General features: G+C 37.5%; 2 protein-coding genes across 2 annotated transcripts; both read left to right on the top strand.

The window, feature by feature from the left end:
* Window positions 1-1404: 1404 nt before the first annotated feature.
* On the top strand, window positions 1405-9150 carry mob1a (MOB kinase activator 1A). The gene is made up of 6 exons (XM_062417651.1): window positions 1405-1574; window positions 2290-2456; window positions 3068-3161; window positions 4914-5047; window positions 6060-6223; window positions 7069-9150. Exons 1-6 carry the CDS (start codon window positions 1561-1563, stop codon window positions 7144-7146), a joined length of 651 nt encoding a protein of 216 aa, XP_062273635.1. The 5' UTR covers window positions 1405-1560; the 3' UTR covers window positions 7147-9150.
* Window positions 9151-11107: 1957 nt separating this feature from the next.
* On the top strand, window positions 11108-19695 carry trafd1 (TRAF-type zinc finger domain containing 1). The gene is made up of 12 exons (XM_062417983.1): window positions 11108-11627; window positions 11915-11963; window positions 12526-12661; window positions 12876-12929; window positions 13025-13460; window positions 14458-14748; window positions 14962-15026; window positions 16217-16477; window positions 16812-16947; window positions 17415-17631; window positions 17750-17807; window positions 18573-19695. Exons 2-12 carry the CDS (start codon window positions 11929-11931, stop codon window positions 18609-18611), a joined length of 1728 nt encoding a protein of 575 aa, XP_062273967.1. The 5' UTR covers window positions 11108-11627; window positions 11915-11928; the 3' UTR covers window positions 18612-19695.
* The last annotated feature ends 262 nt before the right edge of the window (window positions 19696-19957 follow it).

The following is a 19957-nucleotide window of genomic DNA, read 5'->3' as shown; positions in this document are numbered from 1 at the left end:
TGCATGAACATAACTTACAGAGGAAATAATGTGCCACTGGACTGCCATTTTTGTCACTGTCTATTTAAAAAGATAATTTTGCAATAAAATTTTAATTTCCATTGACTGCGACTGCACATGTGATATTTTCTGATTAAGGAACTTATTAATCAATATTTCTGAGCTTGCTTCATGAATACTAAGTTTGGACTTTTGGTTTTCATTCAACGGATACTTTTCAAGCTCACTTTGCTACTTCTGCATGAACTAATCTTTCAGCCTCTGTTCAACAAGTAGTTTCAACCAGTTGAGATAAAAAAAAGTTAGAGATAGTTTGAGATTTAAAAACCCCCACAGTCATCGAATATCTCCTTGTCCTCCCACCACCTCTTCAACCTCCTCCCCTCTGTAAGACCCCACAAGTCTTTATTAACCAGTACCACTCCATTCAAAAACAGCTTCTTTACCACAGCGGTCAGAACTTTTCTACCAATCTAATCTAACAACAAATTAAAGCCAAAAAAAACAGCATTCAAAACAATAGTCTATGTAATAGTCTGTGGTGTCTGTATGCTTTTTTTATATCTTTATTTTTCTTTTACATTGGAACTGAGCTACCACACTGTATCACTGACACTATTGTGTGGCATTATAAAGTATTTATCTTCTTTTTAACCTGAACTGGTGATACAAATATGCCTAAATTATCCAGGATAAGCAAATAGTTGCCGATATTCAACTGAGTTCAGTTTCTGTACCTTCTATCAGCCTCCCGCAGAAGCTATTAATACTCTTTTGACCTGAAGAACAAAGTGGGAAACTTCCCAGCACCCCATAGACCAAGGGTGTCAAACATACATCCCGTGGGCCAGAACCAGCATGCCAGGGGGTCCAATCTGGCCCACAGGATAACTTTGCAAAGTTTGAAAATTGTAACCCTAATTATTGTTTTTCCCTCATTTTTCTATATATAACATGTTACTGAATACTTAAATTGCTGTTTTTAATTCTTTGAAAACAATATTTTTTTTATATTTTGTAAATAAATCATGAGGCAGGCTTATTTTGAACACACATGTGCTTAAATGGTGTCACAGTACTAATTAAGCCCATGCCAGACTTTTTTCATAACATATCTTTAATTTATATTCCAAAATGTACATGAACTAATGAATACATTTTCAAATGAAAGATAAATCTTACTTTATAAGAAATTATCTCCCTTATACATCATGTCAGTATCAATGAAAAACACCTAGACTTGGATTTAGGTGAGTTTAATGGGCACACTTACCCCAACAGTTGAAAACATTCAGTAAAAATGTAGAAGGCTTTAAGTACCTGGTGTGTTGTAGTAACTCGGTGCAGCCGGGAGGGGGCGACAGTGTGCCGGCCGTGCTGCTACAGTGAGCCGATAGAGGAAGAACCGCTGGGTGCAGTTCTTCATGTTAGCCGAAACCATATTGTTAGCAGACAGCACTGACAAGTGGCTCCTACTGTGTGGCCGTTAAACACATATCTGCTTATTAAACCAGTGTGAGGAGTTATAATCGAGGTTCTCCGACGAACTGCTACGCCAAGATGAGCTTCCTGTTGTAAGTAAAGCCATCCGTCTCTTGTCTCCGCAAGTTGCAGCTTGCGGTTAATGTTAGCTACGAAGTTCCACCAGGGGAAGTAACTGGGGTTAAAATAAGACACCGTGACTCAAAACAAGTCAGCGAACCGCATTGCTATCACAATTTATCAAACTTAATCTTCTAACATTTCGTTTTCACTCTTCGTTGCAATATTATATGTCAACTGCCCATATTAGGCTTTAGTTTGCTAGCAACTTGAACTTTTAAACTACGTGCTAACTGGGCTAGCTTGATGGTTAGCACACTCTTCCGTCTAGTCAGATAACACTAGACACGTTAGTCACACACCTTTGATGCCTTGTTGTCGAGCAATGTAGCTAATTAATTTATTAAGTTGTTTACAGTGACCCTGTGACGCTGTCACATTTCCTGTGTATTGCACAAAGTATGTAAACCACATTAACTTTGGGTTAGATGACAGATTTTACAATCATGCTTCTGTCACACTAAAAATCAGCCCAAACAAGCCTTAAGGTTTTAACGTTGGCATGACAAATGTGGCAGCAGTTATACATCGCTCATATCATTTCAACCTGACCTTCATCATAATGTTTTCCGGAAAGGATCCTCACACATGAAGGCCCAACAGGAGCATCTTCTCCTACACAAGCCTTTTAAAAACTGCCACAGCGTTGCCCCCTGTACTGACAGCTGCTCCATTGTGTCTTTGCAGTGGCAGTCGCTCATCCAAGACCTTCAAGCCCAAGAAGAACATCCCAGAGGGCTCCCATCAGTATGAGCTGCTGAAGCATGCTGAGGCGACTCTGGGCAGCGGGAACCTGAGACAGGCTGTCATGCTGCCCGAGGGAGAGGATCTCAATGAGTGGATCGCTGTCAACAGTGAGTGAATGAATACAATAAACATATACAGTACCAGTCAGAAAGTCTGGACACACCTTCAGTACCAGTGAAAAGTATAATTGTACAATATAATTGTATAATTGAACAATTCATTGTACAATAAAACATTTCAACTAAGGTTGAACATTTACATCTCAAAGTGAACACTAGTAGGGTCATACAGACACACATGAGTAAGAAATTGGTAAATTATTGGTTAGACCATTAAGATTGTTTAGTAGCAGCAGAAAATACAGGACAACCAAAATATGAATTGTTTTGAGATGTTACTATTTTAAAGATTGTGAGGACATGAAAAGGCATACACACAGAATATGCAGAAATGAGGGCATTGTTGCTCGTATTCACATCACCACTTGTTCAGGAGGTCACACGTATGGTGACACTCTGGTTGAAAAAAAACCCCTAGATGCCCTCATTCAGTATATTTATTTTTGGCTGTAGGAAATATTTACCAAAACTACAGGTCACTAACTTCCCACCTAGTAAAATATAAAGACCAGTATGATTATTAAGGTCTATTTAGTATTAGTTCATTATCATTGTCGGCAACTTTTCTAGACAAAATTATAAGTCACCTTTGTTTTCAGCCGTGGATTTCTTCAACCAGATCAACATGCTGTACGGCACCATCACCGAGTTCTGCACTGAGACCAGCTGCTCTGTGATGTCTGCCGGACCAAGGTAATAATAAACTGTCCTTTTATTGCAAGCAGGATAACTGATGTAAGTGTTGGAAAAGACACTACAGTATTTTTTTTTCAAATTTAGATTCAGCTACACCAAACTATACGAAGTGGGGTTTTTTTTTAAGTCTGCATTGTTGACTATGCTGGTACACGTGGTGTTTTGTTTACCTAGACCAAACAGCTTTATGTGCCAAATTGAAACTGGAGTGGAAAAACCAAGCCCAACCCAACCAGCACAAACTGACACAGTGCTGGCACCATCACCAGTGCTGTCATATGTGTTTATATGTCTCCTGGCAACAAGCCTTAGTGAAAAGATCACTGAAAGATCAGTGAAGGTAGAGGATAAAATAAATGGCAGCAGAATTTAGAGAAATCCTGGAAGAAAATCTGCAGTCTGCTATAGAACAACAACCAAGACGACTAATTGACTGCACATTCAACACAACCCTAAACCTGTACATAACATTTAATATAACATGTAAGCTACATTTTTGCTCCGCTGTGGAGCTTCAAAATGTTCAAATGCTGGAAAATGTGTCATTTGAGCAGTTCCACTGAGACGAGGGAAACATTTTGGCTGATGTATGCGTTTATGTAATATTTGGAAAGAAGGAACTTTACACAGTTTGGCAGTGACACAAGATGTGACACACAAAGCCTGAATGCTTAAAAGAACTTTATGAACATGAACAATGGAAGATTTGTGATTTTACTGCATAGTGCTACAGGACTTCATAATACACATTTTTGAAGGCTATTTCCACAGAACATGCCACTTATTAGGGATTGTGTGTAAATGTATTAATGAGCTATGACAGACAGCACTGACCAGCTGATGATTGTTTTATGACTTTAGGAACTTGTACTGGGATTTATGCCTCACTGAAAATAAGTTTATGGCGTCAATCACAAAGGTGAAGATACATTTTGTCACAATTTTTGGGATATTATATGCTTTTACCAGAGAGCAGACACTAAAGAGTTGACAGTAAATGAATGGAGACAGAGATAAGGAATGACATGCTTGATTTTTACTTGACTTTTAGTTATATGCGTAACTGGGTCATCATGTTCCCAGATGTAAAATGCTGCCAAGTAGAGAAAGAAAATAATAATAAGCCTCTGTAGATAAAAGCTTGTATTTAATTAGAAGAACCAACATGAACTGAATGTTGTGAACTCAACCTGATTGACTATGGGTGTAGTATGTTTCTATGAGATCACATTTAAGTCAAAATAACCTTCATAATGTGATATAGTTGATGAAACATGTGTATTGACAATCTCGTCTGTGGATCAGATTTTGTAAAGTTGAGACTGTTAAAAAAACAAAAAACAAAAAAAAACAACTTGAAATTTAACATCTGAATGTCACAAGAGGAAAACAGGAATTAAACTTTGCATGCAGTCCCTGTAGACACTATTTAGCTCGAATCTAGATTAGGCACTTCCTCTATCCTCTCCCCTGCCAAGACTCTGAGGTCAGTCTGTAATCAGGAGGAAGAGACGGGGGTTCACTTCCTGTTGACATAGCCGCCATGAAGAATATGACTGTAGATACATTTGCATGTCTTCCCCCTGTTCTTTTTTTAGCTTATCTTCTACCATATGATGTTTTCGCTTGGTGGAAGATGAGTGCGTGTTAGTTTTCATGTTCATGTCTTTAATACTTCTCTGCTATAATGTTTTCATCAGGTTAATAGTACCAAACATGCTGACTCCAACATTTGTTCTCTCTCTGTAGATATGAGTACCACTGGGCTGATGGCACCAACATTAAGAAGCCTATCAAATGCTCTGCTCCCAAGTACATAGACTACCTGATGACCTGGGTTCAGGATCAGCTGGATGATGAGACACTTTTTCCCTCCAAGATTGGTGAGTTCAGATTTTTGCCAGTAAGGAATTTCATATTCAGCAGTTTTATAATTAAATCTTCTTTTTGGTGATACTGGTTTTAGTTTCACCCTTGTAGATGTGTATTATCTCCATAAAGTGTAGTAAACAGGAAGTAGCAACACCAACAAATAGGTGGCCAATCAACTCCTTGCACCCGTTTTTATCTTTTATCTAGTAACTGTAAGATTGTTGGTCTTGATCTATATTGATGATTAATTTTACTTGGACTGTACTTTTCATTTTACAGCATAAGTATCACATCATCAGTTGTGACAATAGGAGTGTAAAATATTTATTCACAGTATGTTCAAATCAGGTTCTTGAGCTTATTGGGCTTTTATTGGCTGTCCAGCATATTGTCAGCATATTGAATTTGAAATAAAACAAGAGTCGTAGCCCTTTTGTACACAGTCCTCTAATTTTAGAACAATGCAGCATTAATATGAACAGTGTAATGCTCTTGACTGTCCATGTCAGTCACCTGAGTTTAGTCCAGCTGATCATGTGTATCACATGCTTACATACAGACTTGAGAGAAGTGACACTGACTGCAGTCTATTTTGACTTCAAAGTATTCACTACTAACTGTTAAGCCTTGTGACTTAAGTTTATTTTAACTGACTTTATTTAATTTGGTCTCTTGTGCTGTCCTACTTATGTGAATGTCACACTGTCTTATTGAAACTGAAAGGCAGTGCTGTAAATCTCATTGTCACTATTTCATTTCAAACCCAATTTAGCGATGCATGGGAAATGCAACAAAAACATGTCACTGTTCTACTATGTACTGACAGCAGTATAACTCCACTCTGCAGAATTCTTACATTTCCATTTATAACTCTTTTTTTTTTTATGGAGGGATTTTTTGCTGCTGTCTAGAAATTTAATCAGGAAAATAAACAAAAAGTGCAGCACTTTAAGCCTCCCTCTGAGGCCGAGAGATTTGGTTCTTTTCTTGACATCATCATTTTCCACCATTTCTGTCCCGCAGGAGTTCCCTTCCCCAAGAACTTCATGTCTGTGGCCAAAACCATCCTGAAGCGTCTGTTCAGGGTTTACGCTCACATCTACCACCAACATTTTGACTCTGTGATGCAGCTGCAGGAGGAAGCCCACCTCAACACCTCCTTCAAGCATTTCATTTTCTTTGTTCAGGTGAGCTAAGCCTGCCACAGTGTAAAGTTTTTTTCCATTTATGCTCTGCCAGCTGCACATGTTGTTGTGCTCATAAAAAACACCAAAGTTATTTCTCTCTCTGGCAATCTGCCTACTGAGGAACTAGTAACAATTCTGTAACACTTTCTACATGGCTCAACAATGTGAAATCAAGCACACTGGTGAAAGCATCCACAAAATAAAAAACAATGTATGATGAGCAAACCAGTCGGACAAGAAGAAGGAATGAAGCTATAAATGCTGCGCCTTGATCATAGAGATGATTTTGAAGCAGCAGACATGACTCTGAAGCTACAATACTATTGATAAAATGGCTCAATGCTGTAATTAGACAGCTGCTCTCACACTATGCTGCAGAGAGGCAGTAACACAACAGTTAAGCAGATATTGGTGCAAATAATCTCGTCTCATTGTACATAATGTTCTGCAATGTTTAGTCTGTCTATGTATGATGGAAAATTTAATGCAGCCATGTGGCTTTTTCTGAATTAGTCCTGTCATGTTTGAACACACTCAGTTTGGGTCTTTACCAAAATAGAGACCTTTTGAAAGACAGAAAGCCGTCGCAAAAACGAACAGATTCAATTTAATCCATTTTCCAGATTATATGTCTGAAGTTTCCTTAAGAGATTTACAGGTGTGGTGTGATAAATGATTTTGTCTAAAATGACTAGTTAAACCATGCTAAAGCTATCGCTGCTTCTATTCAGTTTTTACCAAACACAGAGACTCTGTATGGGAACATACAGCATACAAAACTATTTTGCTAATAAAAATTGAGCTGTGCGGCTAAACTGATAGTAATGTTTTTTTTTCTCTTGTAGGAGTTCAACCTTATCGACCGGCGAGAGCTTGCTCCCCTGCAGGACTTGATCGAGAAGCTTGGATCCAAGGACAGATAGACATTTCATCTCTCATTTTTTTTTAACAGTTTTTCTCCATTGTCCCTCTCTGTGACCTCTGCTACCTCTATGACTTCTAGTCTCAACACTTAAAATGTGTGCCTTCTTCTTTTCTCTTCTTTCACCTGAACATTTTTTGCTGTACTTTTCCTTTTATCCTTCCTGTTGTCTTTTATGCTGTCGTTGAGCCTTTTTTCATCATTGTCCTTCTAGATCATAAAAATAGTGTAGTGTAGTAAAAGTATTTTTTCACAGGACTGTGGTTAACGACTCTTTAAGAGCAACCTACTGAATTTTTTATTGGACCAAGGACATTTGGAAGTTAAAGTGAAAGCCAGCTTTTTTTTCTTCAAAAGTTGGTGCATAGTGTTTTTACATATTGATAGGCAATTTTATTTTTGTTAACTGTTAGCTATTTCAATTACAAAGACTGACCAAATATCCCAATCTTTTAAAAAAAATGTTCTGTTATTAGGGTACAATGAGAGTAACAAGAAGAAGAAATGTAGCGACATGAAACAGGTTTGGGGGTAGACTTTGCACCGGTGACAATGCAAGCTGAAGGCAGGCACAGAAATGCACCAACGTGTATCTGATATCCAACATATGGGAACATGATTTCGTTCACATGCTTTTTGACTAAGTAAAAATGCTAAGAGGCACATGGATGGATGATTGTGAGAGGCCTTTATTCTTGCCCCACAATAACGCCACCTTCGACTGCATTGTAGCTATTTCAGTTTGAGATGGTTAATTGAAATAGTAAGATGCAGGATATAGTGCTTACAGTGATATCTTTAATCTGCTTTATAGTTATTATGAATAGCTACTTGCCAGCAGCTTGCAAAATCATGACCCTATAAGGGAGTTGTATAGTAAAAGTCATCATGTCAACAGCAAAAATAGTCTAATGTGAATTTTTAGTTTTTACTGTCATAGTTCATTTCTGTGGTGCCGATAAATTGTGGAACTCTGGATGTTTGTTCCCTCAATGCTGGTACTTATTTTCTTTCTTTCTTTTTTTTTTAACTAAAGACTTTGCCCCCTGGTTTGGAAAATAGAGTCATATCTATTGCACCTGTGCATGAAAAGGATGAGTGTCCTGAGATGTATGTAGTTTTCCCACAGATGTCTTTATTAAGTCTTGGTGCATGTGTAATTATCGTGGTCACTTCCTGTGCTTAACTCAGGTTACAACAGCAGGGCTGTTTGTATTGCCATCCCTTTACAAACAAATGCAGCGAGTACTAATGCATGATTTATTTGGCAACGTTTGAGCGAGGGACATTGGTGCATATCCTACATCACGTTGGACCTAAATTCATGACAGACAATCATGTAACCAATCAGACAGAAGAGATGTTAGATTACTGAATGCATCACCAGGAACCAGCCAATGTGATGAGGTGCACTAGATTGTTCATTTAATTATTTTCCACTTTTTAAGACTGTTTTCACATCAAGGCGATGGTGTTCTTCAAAGCCTTTCAACAATGTGAAAAACAATCCTTTTATTTGCAATTTATTCACTTATGAGTCCCTTAAGTTGCTGGAGAAAAATCTCAAGCTTGCATCCGATTAGTCATCTGGAGGCCTGTTGATATATTTTGCAAGACCGGGTTATATTTTAGAGATTTTATTTTAATATACAACTAGTCCTTTCAATCTAGTCACATATTATAAAATGTATTCCTTTTTCTTACACTTTTGTTGTTAAACTTTTGGCATGGAGTTACATTTCAAATCACAGTGTAAAATAAAGTGTTGACTTTATACCTTTTGGATCAAAGAAGGAACAAGGGCTTTGAAATGAATTAAAAGTTTTATATATTTACATTAATGGTCAAATCATTGGGTGGTCATTTTGACTCGGAGAAGTCAATGTATGTACTGCGTCCAAACATTTGCTGTAAATAAGATCAGTGTTTTATCTGAACAAAACTGTGCCTTACGAAAATGTCTGATATGACAGTATTGGTAGATTTAAAACTCAATAAAAACCGAAAGGACAAGGCTGTGTGGATTTTTATTTTGTGTTTATTATACTGTATGTTTGCAGGATTGAACAGATCTAAGATTAGATTATTCAACAGCTAAATTTTGGTACTTAAATAAAAGTATAACTACCACTGATACAAAGTTTTATATTTGAGTGCTTAAGTAAATATAACTTTTTTTATTAAATGAAATACATATTATGCTGAAAAATAGAAAATAATGTGTATGGTAGGAGCTGTGAGTCCTCTATCCTAACTCCAGTCCTACAGCATCAAGAGATCATCATGAAACATTTTACAGAGCCACAATAATTGATTACATGTAAACTCTTTCAATTTTAAAACAAATGTTGAACACTACTAGAAATGCTTGTTTTATAATTGTTGTAAAACAAAGATAATAGAGAAGTCTCTCAACAGTTTATATAGTCCAATGCAAAGGCTTATGAATATTTTTGATGTTTTGTTTAGAACAGGGGTGTCAAATGTACGGCCCGTGGGCCAGAACCAGCCCACCAAGGGGTTCAATCTGGCCCATAGGATAACTTTGCAAAGTATGAAAATTGCAGAAAAGTAATTGCATTTTTCTGATGCTTCAGAGGTTTTTTCCACTCTGACCAGAATACAACTCTCTGAAAAAACACTGAATACTGGTCATATTTAAAATATTCATATATTGAACATTTTGCTGATTGGCAAAATGTTGTCAATCAGCAAAATATTCTGAGAAAACAAGAGACATAATGTTGAAATTGCACTATTTTTATTATTATTATCATTATTTTATTGTATGTATTTTTTAAATTTATTTATTTATTTTTTTTTTTTACAGTAAATAGATTTATTATAGTAAAGTTGTAACATATACAGTGTTTGGGAGTAACTTGTTACTTGTAATGGTGTTACATAATTTAATTACAAACTAATCTGTTACAGTTCCTGAGAAAAAATGCAAAATGCAATTAAATTACAATTGTGAAAATGTTGATGATTACAAAGAGGGTTACAACTGAAGTCAGGTTTTTAAGATTTTGCTCAGGAGGGTTTTTTCCTCATTTAAATTTTTTTTTTTTAACATGTTACTGAATACATAAATTGCTGTTTTTATTTCTGTGAAATCAACATTTTATGTATGTTTTAAATAAATTATGAAGCAGGCTTATTTTGAACACACATGGGCTTAAATGGTGTCACAGTACTAATTAATCCCATGCCATAACTTTTTTCATAAAATATCTTTATTTTATATTCCAAAATCAACATGAATTAATGAATACATTTTCAAGTAAGAGATAAATCTTGCTTTGTAAGAAATTATTTCCCTTATAAATCATGTCAGTATCCATGAAAAACACCTGAACTTAGATTTTGGTGGGTTTAATGGGTACACTTACCCTAACAGTGGAAAACATTTGTTAGAAAATTAGAAAAGTAATCAAATGTAATAAGTTACATTATTTTGATAAAGTAATTGAAATAGTAACATTACTTACTACATTTTAAATAGGGTAACTAGTAATCTGTAACCTATTACATTTCCAAAGTAACCTTCCCAACCCTGATCATATATTATTTGTAGGTTATTATGCAATGGTTTTACTGGTCTGACCCACTTGAGATCAAATTGGGCTGTATGTGGCCCTTGAACTAAAATGAGTTAAAATATAAGAACATATAAGGAGTCTTGTGATACTGTCCATGAAATGCAGTGGCTGTCGCCCGAGACACTTTTACAAGCGCACGAAGTTAATTCAGCCAATCACAGTAGAGCCTGCAGAGGAGGGCGAAATGAGTGATATTTCCCCGAGTTTGGACTGACAGCTAGCTTTACCCTCTGATATGTTGACATCTTACAAATTCAGATGACATTCCTAATCGTTCCGTTTATAATGGGTTAAAATGATTTATTGTCAAGATATGATTAGGTTTGATCGTGCAAATTGTTTATGAGGCGGAGCAGATAATGTACGTGGACACCCTGAGAGGCTAAACCCAGGGAGACAATGTAAGCGTAGCCTGTACTATTGACAGAGCGAGGAGGAAATAACTAACAATTTCACAGACTATCATCAAGTAGCTATTGCGTACGAGTTTTGTTATTGGTTACATATTATTTAGAGGTGAATTAGCTGACAAACATAGCCTCGCAGCGGCTGTGCCTGTTTCTGTCGGACCGGGCGGCCGGAGCCCCAAACTCGAGGTTACAGCAGCAGCAGCTTCATGAAAGCTAGCCTTAGTTTGTAAAGAGCAACTTTAGTTAGCGGCAGCGGAGTTAAAGCTGCCTGAAGGTTGCTCACAGCTCTGTTAACTTACATAGTGGGCTTCAGGCAACACGGTTAATATTGTTTAACCCTTTTTTTGAGGTGGGTAGAAAAATGCTAAATTAGGTTTTAAGATGGTTGTTTGAGGTTGACGTGGAGAGTGTCGCTGCTAAACCAGGCCATCGCTGTCGGCTAGCTCACTGTTAGCTGCCTGAAACACTGGGTGAGCAAAGAGCTGTCAACCTGTTTCACTTTCAGACGGCAGGAGTACCTTTAATGGTTACAATTGTACATTCATACATGTAACTTTGATTATTTAAAGGCTTATTTTTTCAAGTATGCTCAAAAAACAAGTCAAATATTAAGTGTTACATGTACGAACAGCACCTGGTAACCTATTATGAACATCAGGAAATGTTTAATCAAACAGAGCTAGCTTTCTCTGGATATGTCTGCCTACCTCTGGGTTGTGTGACTAATAGCTAATATTACTGTGCACCCTGCCCACAGGCCTTGGTGAAGCCATGGCAGATGAAAATACACAGTTCTGTGGCAATTGGTAAGTATGAACAAATATATAATGGGCCTACATATATTTATTCAATATGGTTTATGTAATAGGGACAGATACATTATGCATGAACAGGCTTGAACAACTGTCTGATGCAATCACAGTGTTTATAGCTAATGCTAATTTGTAACACCTGTCCCTAGGAGGGCTTTTGTAAAAGTAAGAGATGAAAATATTTAAAAAATAAAAAGGAAAGGAGGAGATAAACCAAGTACATCAGCACAATAGATACAATATAGTACAGAATAAAAAGATAAGACAAACAAGGTCAAACACGATACACAGTACTATAAGATACACATTAAACTAGACATAAGTTGATGAATTAACCAGAATTCGGTGAGTCTCTTGAAAGCGGTGAAGTGTGCAGCAAATTTCATGTGTTCAAGTAGAGAGTTACATATTTTTGCTCGTTTCACAGTGAAAGCTTTCTGAGCAAAGGATGTTTTGCAGAATGAGACTTCACAGTTTCCACTTAAAGCTGCTGGTGATCAGTCATTTTGATATGGTGGTGAAAACACATTTTCCCCCAAATATCCTTTTTTTATAGCAAGCATGACATCCCAGAGGCAAATTTCACCACCCATGAGATCCACTGTCGAAGAAACATTGCACTGTGTGACGTGTGCCAGGAGCCGGTGCCCCGGTCAGATCTGCAGGAGCACAAGCAGCAGGAGCATACACAGGTAAAAATCTGAACGGCAGTACTAAAGACTTGAACTCTGCAACGGACATTTAATGTTTTAAACGTTAGGTGTAACACCAAATGTGTGTTATCTACATAGGCTGGGAATTTACTAGATAGTGCAGTCACCAATGACCTCCTCACCACACAGGAAACAGTTGAACAAAGAGAAATGTCAGACTAAAACTTTAAAAGTATTTCCCTTTTCATTTCAGATTACATGCAAGTGTGGTTTGAAGATTGAGAAGAATCATATTCAATTTCACCAGGTATTTCTGAAAAACTTCTTTCTGTCCTAATTTAATTCTCATAGTTAATCTTCATTAAATTCAGTAATTGTTCTTCTTCATGATGTCTCTTGCAGAGCTCTGAATGTTCTCAGCGGCTGGTCCCATGCCAGTACTGTCAACTGGAGCTTGTTTTCAGTCAGTCCAAAGAGCATGAGGAATATTGTGGTGCACGCACTGAGCCCTGCCCAAACTGCAAGTGCAATGTGATGTTGAAGGAACAAGCTGTACATCCAGTCCTATGTGGGAGTCTCACACCACCTCAAGAGAGGAACAACAGCCGAACAAGTCGCAGTCCAGTAGAACTGCAGTCTCCAGGAGCATGGTTTGAAGCCCACTCCATCAGAAACCTCCTGAGAGCCCAAGAGAAGGGCCCCAAGAATAACAACGTCAGTGCAGCAGAGCATCAGGCCTTTCCCCGGGCATTTGATCCCAGAGGTTATAACACTTCAAGGGGACATCAAGGTTCAGGAGACTGGAAGAATACTACCCCGATGAATACGTTTAGCCACTGTGAGTTATCAATGACTTTTCTTTTAAGAGCAAAATTGATGATAATTTTCTTTGAATGGGGGAGTTGGCCACTTGCTATAATTGCCATTTTTCATAATAACAGTTTATCTGTGTGTAATGTCAGAGGCGTCACTTAAAGTCATTGGTGAATTACAGAAAATTATCACCCAACTCTGCAGCTTCCCTCAGCTTTATGGAGCTTCATGATGAGTTTCAGCTCATTGTTAATCTGTCCAGTCCTGCAACTTTACTCTTTAATCTCACTCTCTCTCAGAGTGTTGTTTTTACGGCCGCAGCAGGCACCTGTTTTCAGAGGAAGAAGCTCTACAAACTCACTGCACGCTATGTGCTCAGTACCAAACAGCCAGAAGAACCAGATGTTTCTCTCAGGAGTTAATGGAGACCAGAAACAGAGCTAAAGGAGAGTGAATATTGGACTTGAATTCACTAAGTGGGCAGAAACACCACTCTAAATTAATGAAAATGTCGCTCCATAACTGTAGTATGTGTAATTTAGCAGCTTTTGCTAACAGGCTCAACATATCAGCTTGAAAGGTGATGATATGTCATGTTGTGTCCCTGTATAAATATAGCATCATAGAACAGTACTTTAAACGTCCAACTCTTTATTTCACTAAAATTGCATGGCACCGTCTTTGAACCCTGTTTAAAATCTGTCAAAATTTGAGTCTGTAAGCAAGCAAAAATATGACTGCAATTTTAAGTGTTACTGTCAACGTTTCCCTTTATGTATGACAATTTATGTGAAGTAAGTTTTGCAAGCAGCAGACATGCTGTAGAATTATCTTCAGTTTAGAGGGCTGGATCAATAAAAGGCTACGGTATTACCTTAAAAAAAATGTAGCTCAACATGTAGCTATACAATGTCACGTTTCTTGTGACTGAACTGATCGACTGGAGCCCAGTTGTGGTAATGTTGCTTACAACTATGGTTCTTTTCTAAAATGATCACCATCATGTTTTGTTTTTCTTATAGTTCTGGAGCAGAGTGATGTCCTGGGTCGCAGCAGTGCATGGCAGCAGAGCAGTCAGGGCCATGATGAGGATTCATCGGGCCTGGACTATATGTTGGCTCTCAGCCTGCAGAGTGATGGAGAATCGGTGGCTGGTGGTATGGAGGGCAGCCTGTGGAGTGACATCTGGGACCACAAGATTGAGAAGACGTCTAACACCTCTGTCAGTTCTCCACTCTCTCCGCCCAACAATAACTACCCAAACTTCACAACAAGCACGAGCACAAGTGCAGTCCAGGACTACGATCAAGCAGGTGACAGTAATGTTGATTAGAACACTTTTATATGTATATATTTTGATGCATTTTATGATTTCATTAGACAGTGATAGTAAAGAGATGACAGGAAACAAGGAGAGTGATATGGGAAATGACCTGCAACCAGTAAGCTACGGGGGGCACCTGATTAGAACATGTTAAAATGTTGTGTTGTCAGCTTATTAATGATCTAACATGTTTCTTTTACAGATACCATGCTGCCTTGTGAGTTTTGTGAGGAGCTGTTTCCTGAAGAGGACCTAATTTTGCATCAGGTTTGAGATGTAATTTTATCTTCCTGGTTGCATTGTGGCAACCTATGACACCAGATTAGAGGGCACACCAGCTTACTTTGGGCTCAACCCTAACTTATATTGAGTTTCGAGGTCAAAAAATCAAATAATCATACATTGGCATATATTCATTTACAATCTTAATACATACAGTTTTGGCTAGAATCTCTGAAATACATAGAGTTGTGATAAAGCTTTACTGAGGTTGGCTTGGATCTTAACGTATAGATAGCACACCTACTAACTAATCCGCTCTCTGGGAAATGGGCTCACCAGGCTGGACTACATTCACAATAACACGACAAGTAGCCTGATAAAGAGGTCGGTTATATTGTTGCTTTTGATAGAAATTAAGACTCATTGACTTAGGTTTTTACTGGACTTCATGTGACCAAAGTTGTTATTGTAGTTATCTTTACTGATACTGTTCATCTTAGTGTACAGAAAATACTTCTGGTGATAGAAAGTGAAGAGAAAAATGGGGCGTAAACAAAAATGAGCTGCTGCTGTGATTAAAGCACCAATAAATAATTAAACAGGCTTGTGATGTATTGCTAAAGGAGGCCAAGTAACTGATGGACATCTTATTTTCTGGAGCACTTGGAGAATTCAAGTCCATATGTAACATAAAGACACATACAGTATACTTTTCCCAGCTGACATGCTGCAAAATATTACTGGAGGAAAGGAGGGCAGACAGTTTGTGACTCCATCATATCTACACTGCACGAGAGCACTTGAAAAACAAAAAGTACAACCCATTTATAACCAGCAGATAAAATGCCTACTGAATTCAGCGCTTGCTGATGATTTGAAATATTTTATCTATTGTGAAATTCAATTTACTGTAATTAATAAAGTCTATCCTATTTAAAACCAGTCCACAGGCTGCCTCCCTTCCCACTAGGAGTCTAGTCAAACAGTTGAAAAACAAATTTATATCTGAACTAATCTAATCAGTGAGAAACGCTACGATCCAGTCAGATATCACATAGCGTGCAAACATTTTCATACCTCTCTCTGTTTGTTTTAGACTGTTCACAGTCCAGTTACAGCCTTTTCCTGTTTGAACATGTGGCCCTCATCTCCATCCAGCAGAGACATGATTTTCGATTTAAGCAGGATCAACATAGATTTCAATGTTTTGTTTAATTTTTGCTTCTTTGTTTCAGACTGGCTGCAGCCCCGCCTCCGCTTTTGCGTCTTTCAGCAAGCAGCCGTCATCTCCCCCTAAAGAGGACAGGATGAGTAGGAATGCTTCAGGTCTTGTGCGCAGCCTCCCTGACACACTTGCTTCCAACATCCCCACTTTCCCTCGGTCAGTGTCGCCGGCCTCCTACAGTCCTCCAGCCAGTCCACTAGAGGGCGACGTGGTCATTCCATGTGAGTTCTGTGGCGTTGCTCTGGAGGAGGCTGTTGTCTTCCACCATCAGGTATGTTACCAATCCAGTTAGACAGAATGTTAAAAATGATTGACATGAGTGACAGCAATACATTAAAGTATTGCACTTGAGGAAAGACAAATTAACCTTTTTTTTCGGTTTCTTGAAAAAATTGAACTACTGGCAGATAAACATAATCCAAGTATGTCTTCTGTAGAGATTTCCACATTATGAACTTGAAAACCAGCCTTTCGAGATCATCTCTGAATATGTGATCATTAATGTTGGAAATTAATGAAAAATAGTGCAGAGAAAAAAACAACACATATTTATAATTACTAGTATATTAGCGCTTATGTTTGTATTTTTTGCGTTTTACATTTAGGACAAATGCGACATGCGCCCTCAGACTGCCCATCCACTTAATAATATAACAAAAGCATCTGCTGTTAAGTCAGGTCCTGCTAAGGACACCTTTGGGCGGATGTCTCCAGATTTTCAGAGGAGGATAAAGCAACAAGGTAACGTATAGATTTTATTCTTGTATAAAAATTGGTAAAAAATAATGGATGAAAACAAATGCAGAAAGTAAGGAATGAAAGCATTGTACTGTTTATATTGGAAACATTTAGTAATTGTTACTTTATTAAATCATTTTATGTGATAGCTGTTTATTGGAGACTTTAGTAAACTGTGTCTTCCAGCAGCAGGAACTCTTTTGATGTGAAGGAACAAAATCTGGCAAAAAAACAAAACATACATAAACATCAGATAAAAACAAAATGCTTTCCTTTTGAGAATACTTGTGTACTATAGTCATCACCTCTCTGACACAGCGTCAGCAGACTTTGAACATACAAAATGAGTCAATTTTGGGGTGTGTTATGTGAAAGCATTATATTCCAGAGGTTTTGTTGTACACGGTTTTTCTCTGGTGACTGTGTATGTTTATGGCTGTTTTTTTTTTTTTACATGTGTGCACTTTAAGGGGACTTTTTGGGTGAGCCCCTTGGATTTGACCGAGATACACCGGCAGGACAAAACCTAAGGGAATGGCAGAAAGGCTACATTGGACTACCAAGTCAACGGAAGACATCCAACTATGATGTTTTTGCAAAAAACCGACCTCTGCATGGCAGGGACGCAGAGGGCGCTCACTCATCTTTCTGTGACACTGAGAAGTCTGGCTCTGAATCTCTTAAGGGGTAAAAAAAAAAAAAAAAAATTACTTTAGCTCTACTAATCAAGCTGTAATTTCTAAATCAATTGTTTGGTTTGTTACTAAACTATTCAGTTAATACTTTGAATTTGTTTGTCCACCAGACTACATCTACCAGAAAATAAAGAAGGGAGAGGAAACAGAAGGAATCCGATCACAAAGGTATATTTAACATTAACTTTCTAAATCTGTTGTTCAGTAAATGGTTAAAGAAAAATGCATGATGTATGACTTGCATGTGGTCAAATTGGAAATGCATTATTCAACTCGGCATTCAAAATATCAAGGTAAGAAAAGCATTACAGCAAGTATCACAGTAAAGTGAGATACTATCTGGGTGTTTCTTGGGCGTGTTCATAGTGGCATAAAGAAAACAATCTAGGTCATTGATTTATCAGAACAATCTGTTACAATGAACAAATATGAGTGATTTATAAATTAATAAACAGACATTTAGATTAGAAATATGAAGCTGAATAGGACTAGTTGGAGAAAAATAGTTTGTGGTCATTAATGGAAAAATTCAACATAAGATACAGTTTGCATTTGATTTTTCTGTAATATTGCTCAGCTCAGTTATAATTAGTCTGTTAAAAATGTTTTTACTCAGGTGCTCTGGTAGCTAAATCTTTACAGCACATTGCCATGTAACTGCAACGTCGCAAGTTCGAATATGCTTGGGGTCCCTTGTTACATATCATGCCCCTCTCTTTCCACATATTTTCCTGTCTGCCTCTCCACTGTCCACTGTCAAATAAAGGCACAAAAATGCCCCAAAAACACATCTTAACAAAAAAACAAAAAAAAGATGTTTTGCTTCTTGAATGGATTTTCTCTTCAAGGCCCGTCAGTATATTATTGTTTGGCACGGTTTTGTCATTACTCTGCGTCTGAAAGAATTTTCCATTGTATTTTTTCCTTTTTCAGTTACCCAAGAAGCAGAATGAAGAGCAGCAGGAAGAGTGAGAGCAGGCACATCTGGAGGAAAAAGATGCTTACCAAATCTCCTGCTATATATTCATTTATCTTTTTGCACACTTAAAAATGAAACATATACTATCTGATAAGTGCCTGTGTGAGTATTACTATCTTGCAGTTCATATTTTGATGAATATTACACTTAAAGTCTAAGTAATTTGGGTTATTCATACATATTCTGCTTTGTTTTATGAATCTATGTCTAACATACAGCTTAAGCAGATAAATTATAAAATGTACTTAATTTACACTAACTGTACAAGTCATATCGTGGCTCATTTTGGGGAAATCAGACACATGACTTTGGTCCATGTTCATTTGTTGGACTTAAATTTTATGTTGTTACTTCAGCCAAGGACATTTAGTCTCTGCTCCTGTTTTCAAATTCTTTCAGGGTCTCTCAGTATTCCTTTTGGTTTCTGCATCTTTACGTAGCCTAAAGCACTTTGATGGATTATTTTGTGAAAAAGGGCTTGAGGAACATATTTGATAAATTTATGCATCTTTGACCAAGAAAAAAAAAACTGTAATATTGAACATTTGTCTTTTTATACTGTCAGAACATTTGTCTTTAATACTTATCAGTAATATTTAGATTTTTGTAATCATATCTCTAGAGCTATTGTGCTATGTGATGTTATGATGAGATGGCTTTTAAAGCAGCGTCTCCTGTCCGATCCTCTTTTAAGTAGAATGAAATTTTGTTGTAATTCTTTGTGCTGTTCCCACAAATAGGATTTAAGACTGATACTGAGACATTTGATGTGTTTTTGTGTGTATCATAGGGTCCACTTTAGAAATGCTTGCAAACATAGGCAGCCATGTGCCACAGATAGTTGAGGGTCTGCAGATTATCCTCCTGACTAGAGACTATCCCACAACATTTTGCTGATCTGAACAAAAACCTCAACCAGAGAGGAGCAACTAATCAGTGAAACTCCTGGTGTGGTGTTTGGACTTTTAGCACTTAAGGCACATGGATGACTATCCCTATTGTAGAACAACTGTCTTTATCCTCCTTGTCTTGTGTGACTGTTAAATGTTTTCTTATGTTATTAAATGTTTAACATTCGTTGATTAATGGCTCTAGTTTTTATCCTGTCATTGTAGCTTCACCCATACAGAACATTTACCTACAATGATTAGTTACCCACAATAATTTACCAATCATGGCCAAAACCCTGGAAAAAAGTAAGGCTCAAAGGTCTGTTTTAAAACAGCCAGGTGACCATCTGATGAGCAACCCATGCTCAGTGCACTGTTATAGTTGGTGCCGAGTATGAGGGGTAATAAGTGCTATAGCTAAGCAGAAGAAGCTTTGATAACAGTACTGC

Source organism: Scomber scombrus, chromosome 4, assembly GCF_963691925.1.
Source record: "Scomber scombrus chromosome 4, fScoSco1.1, whole genome shotgun sequence".
Lineage (NCBI taxonomy): Eukaryota > Metazoa > Chordata > Actinopteri > Scombriformes > Scombridae > Scomber > Scomber scombrus.
The sequence above is the reverse complement of the archived record's forward strand: the minus strand, read 5'-3'. Positions and strand labels throughout refer to the sequence as shown.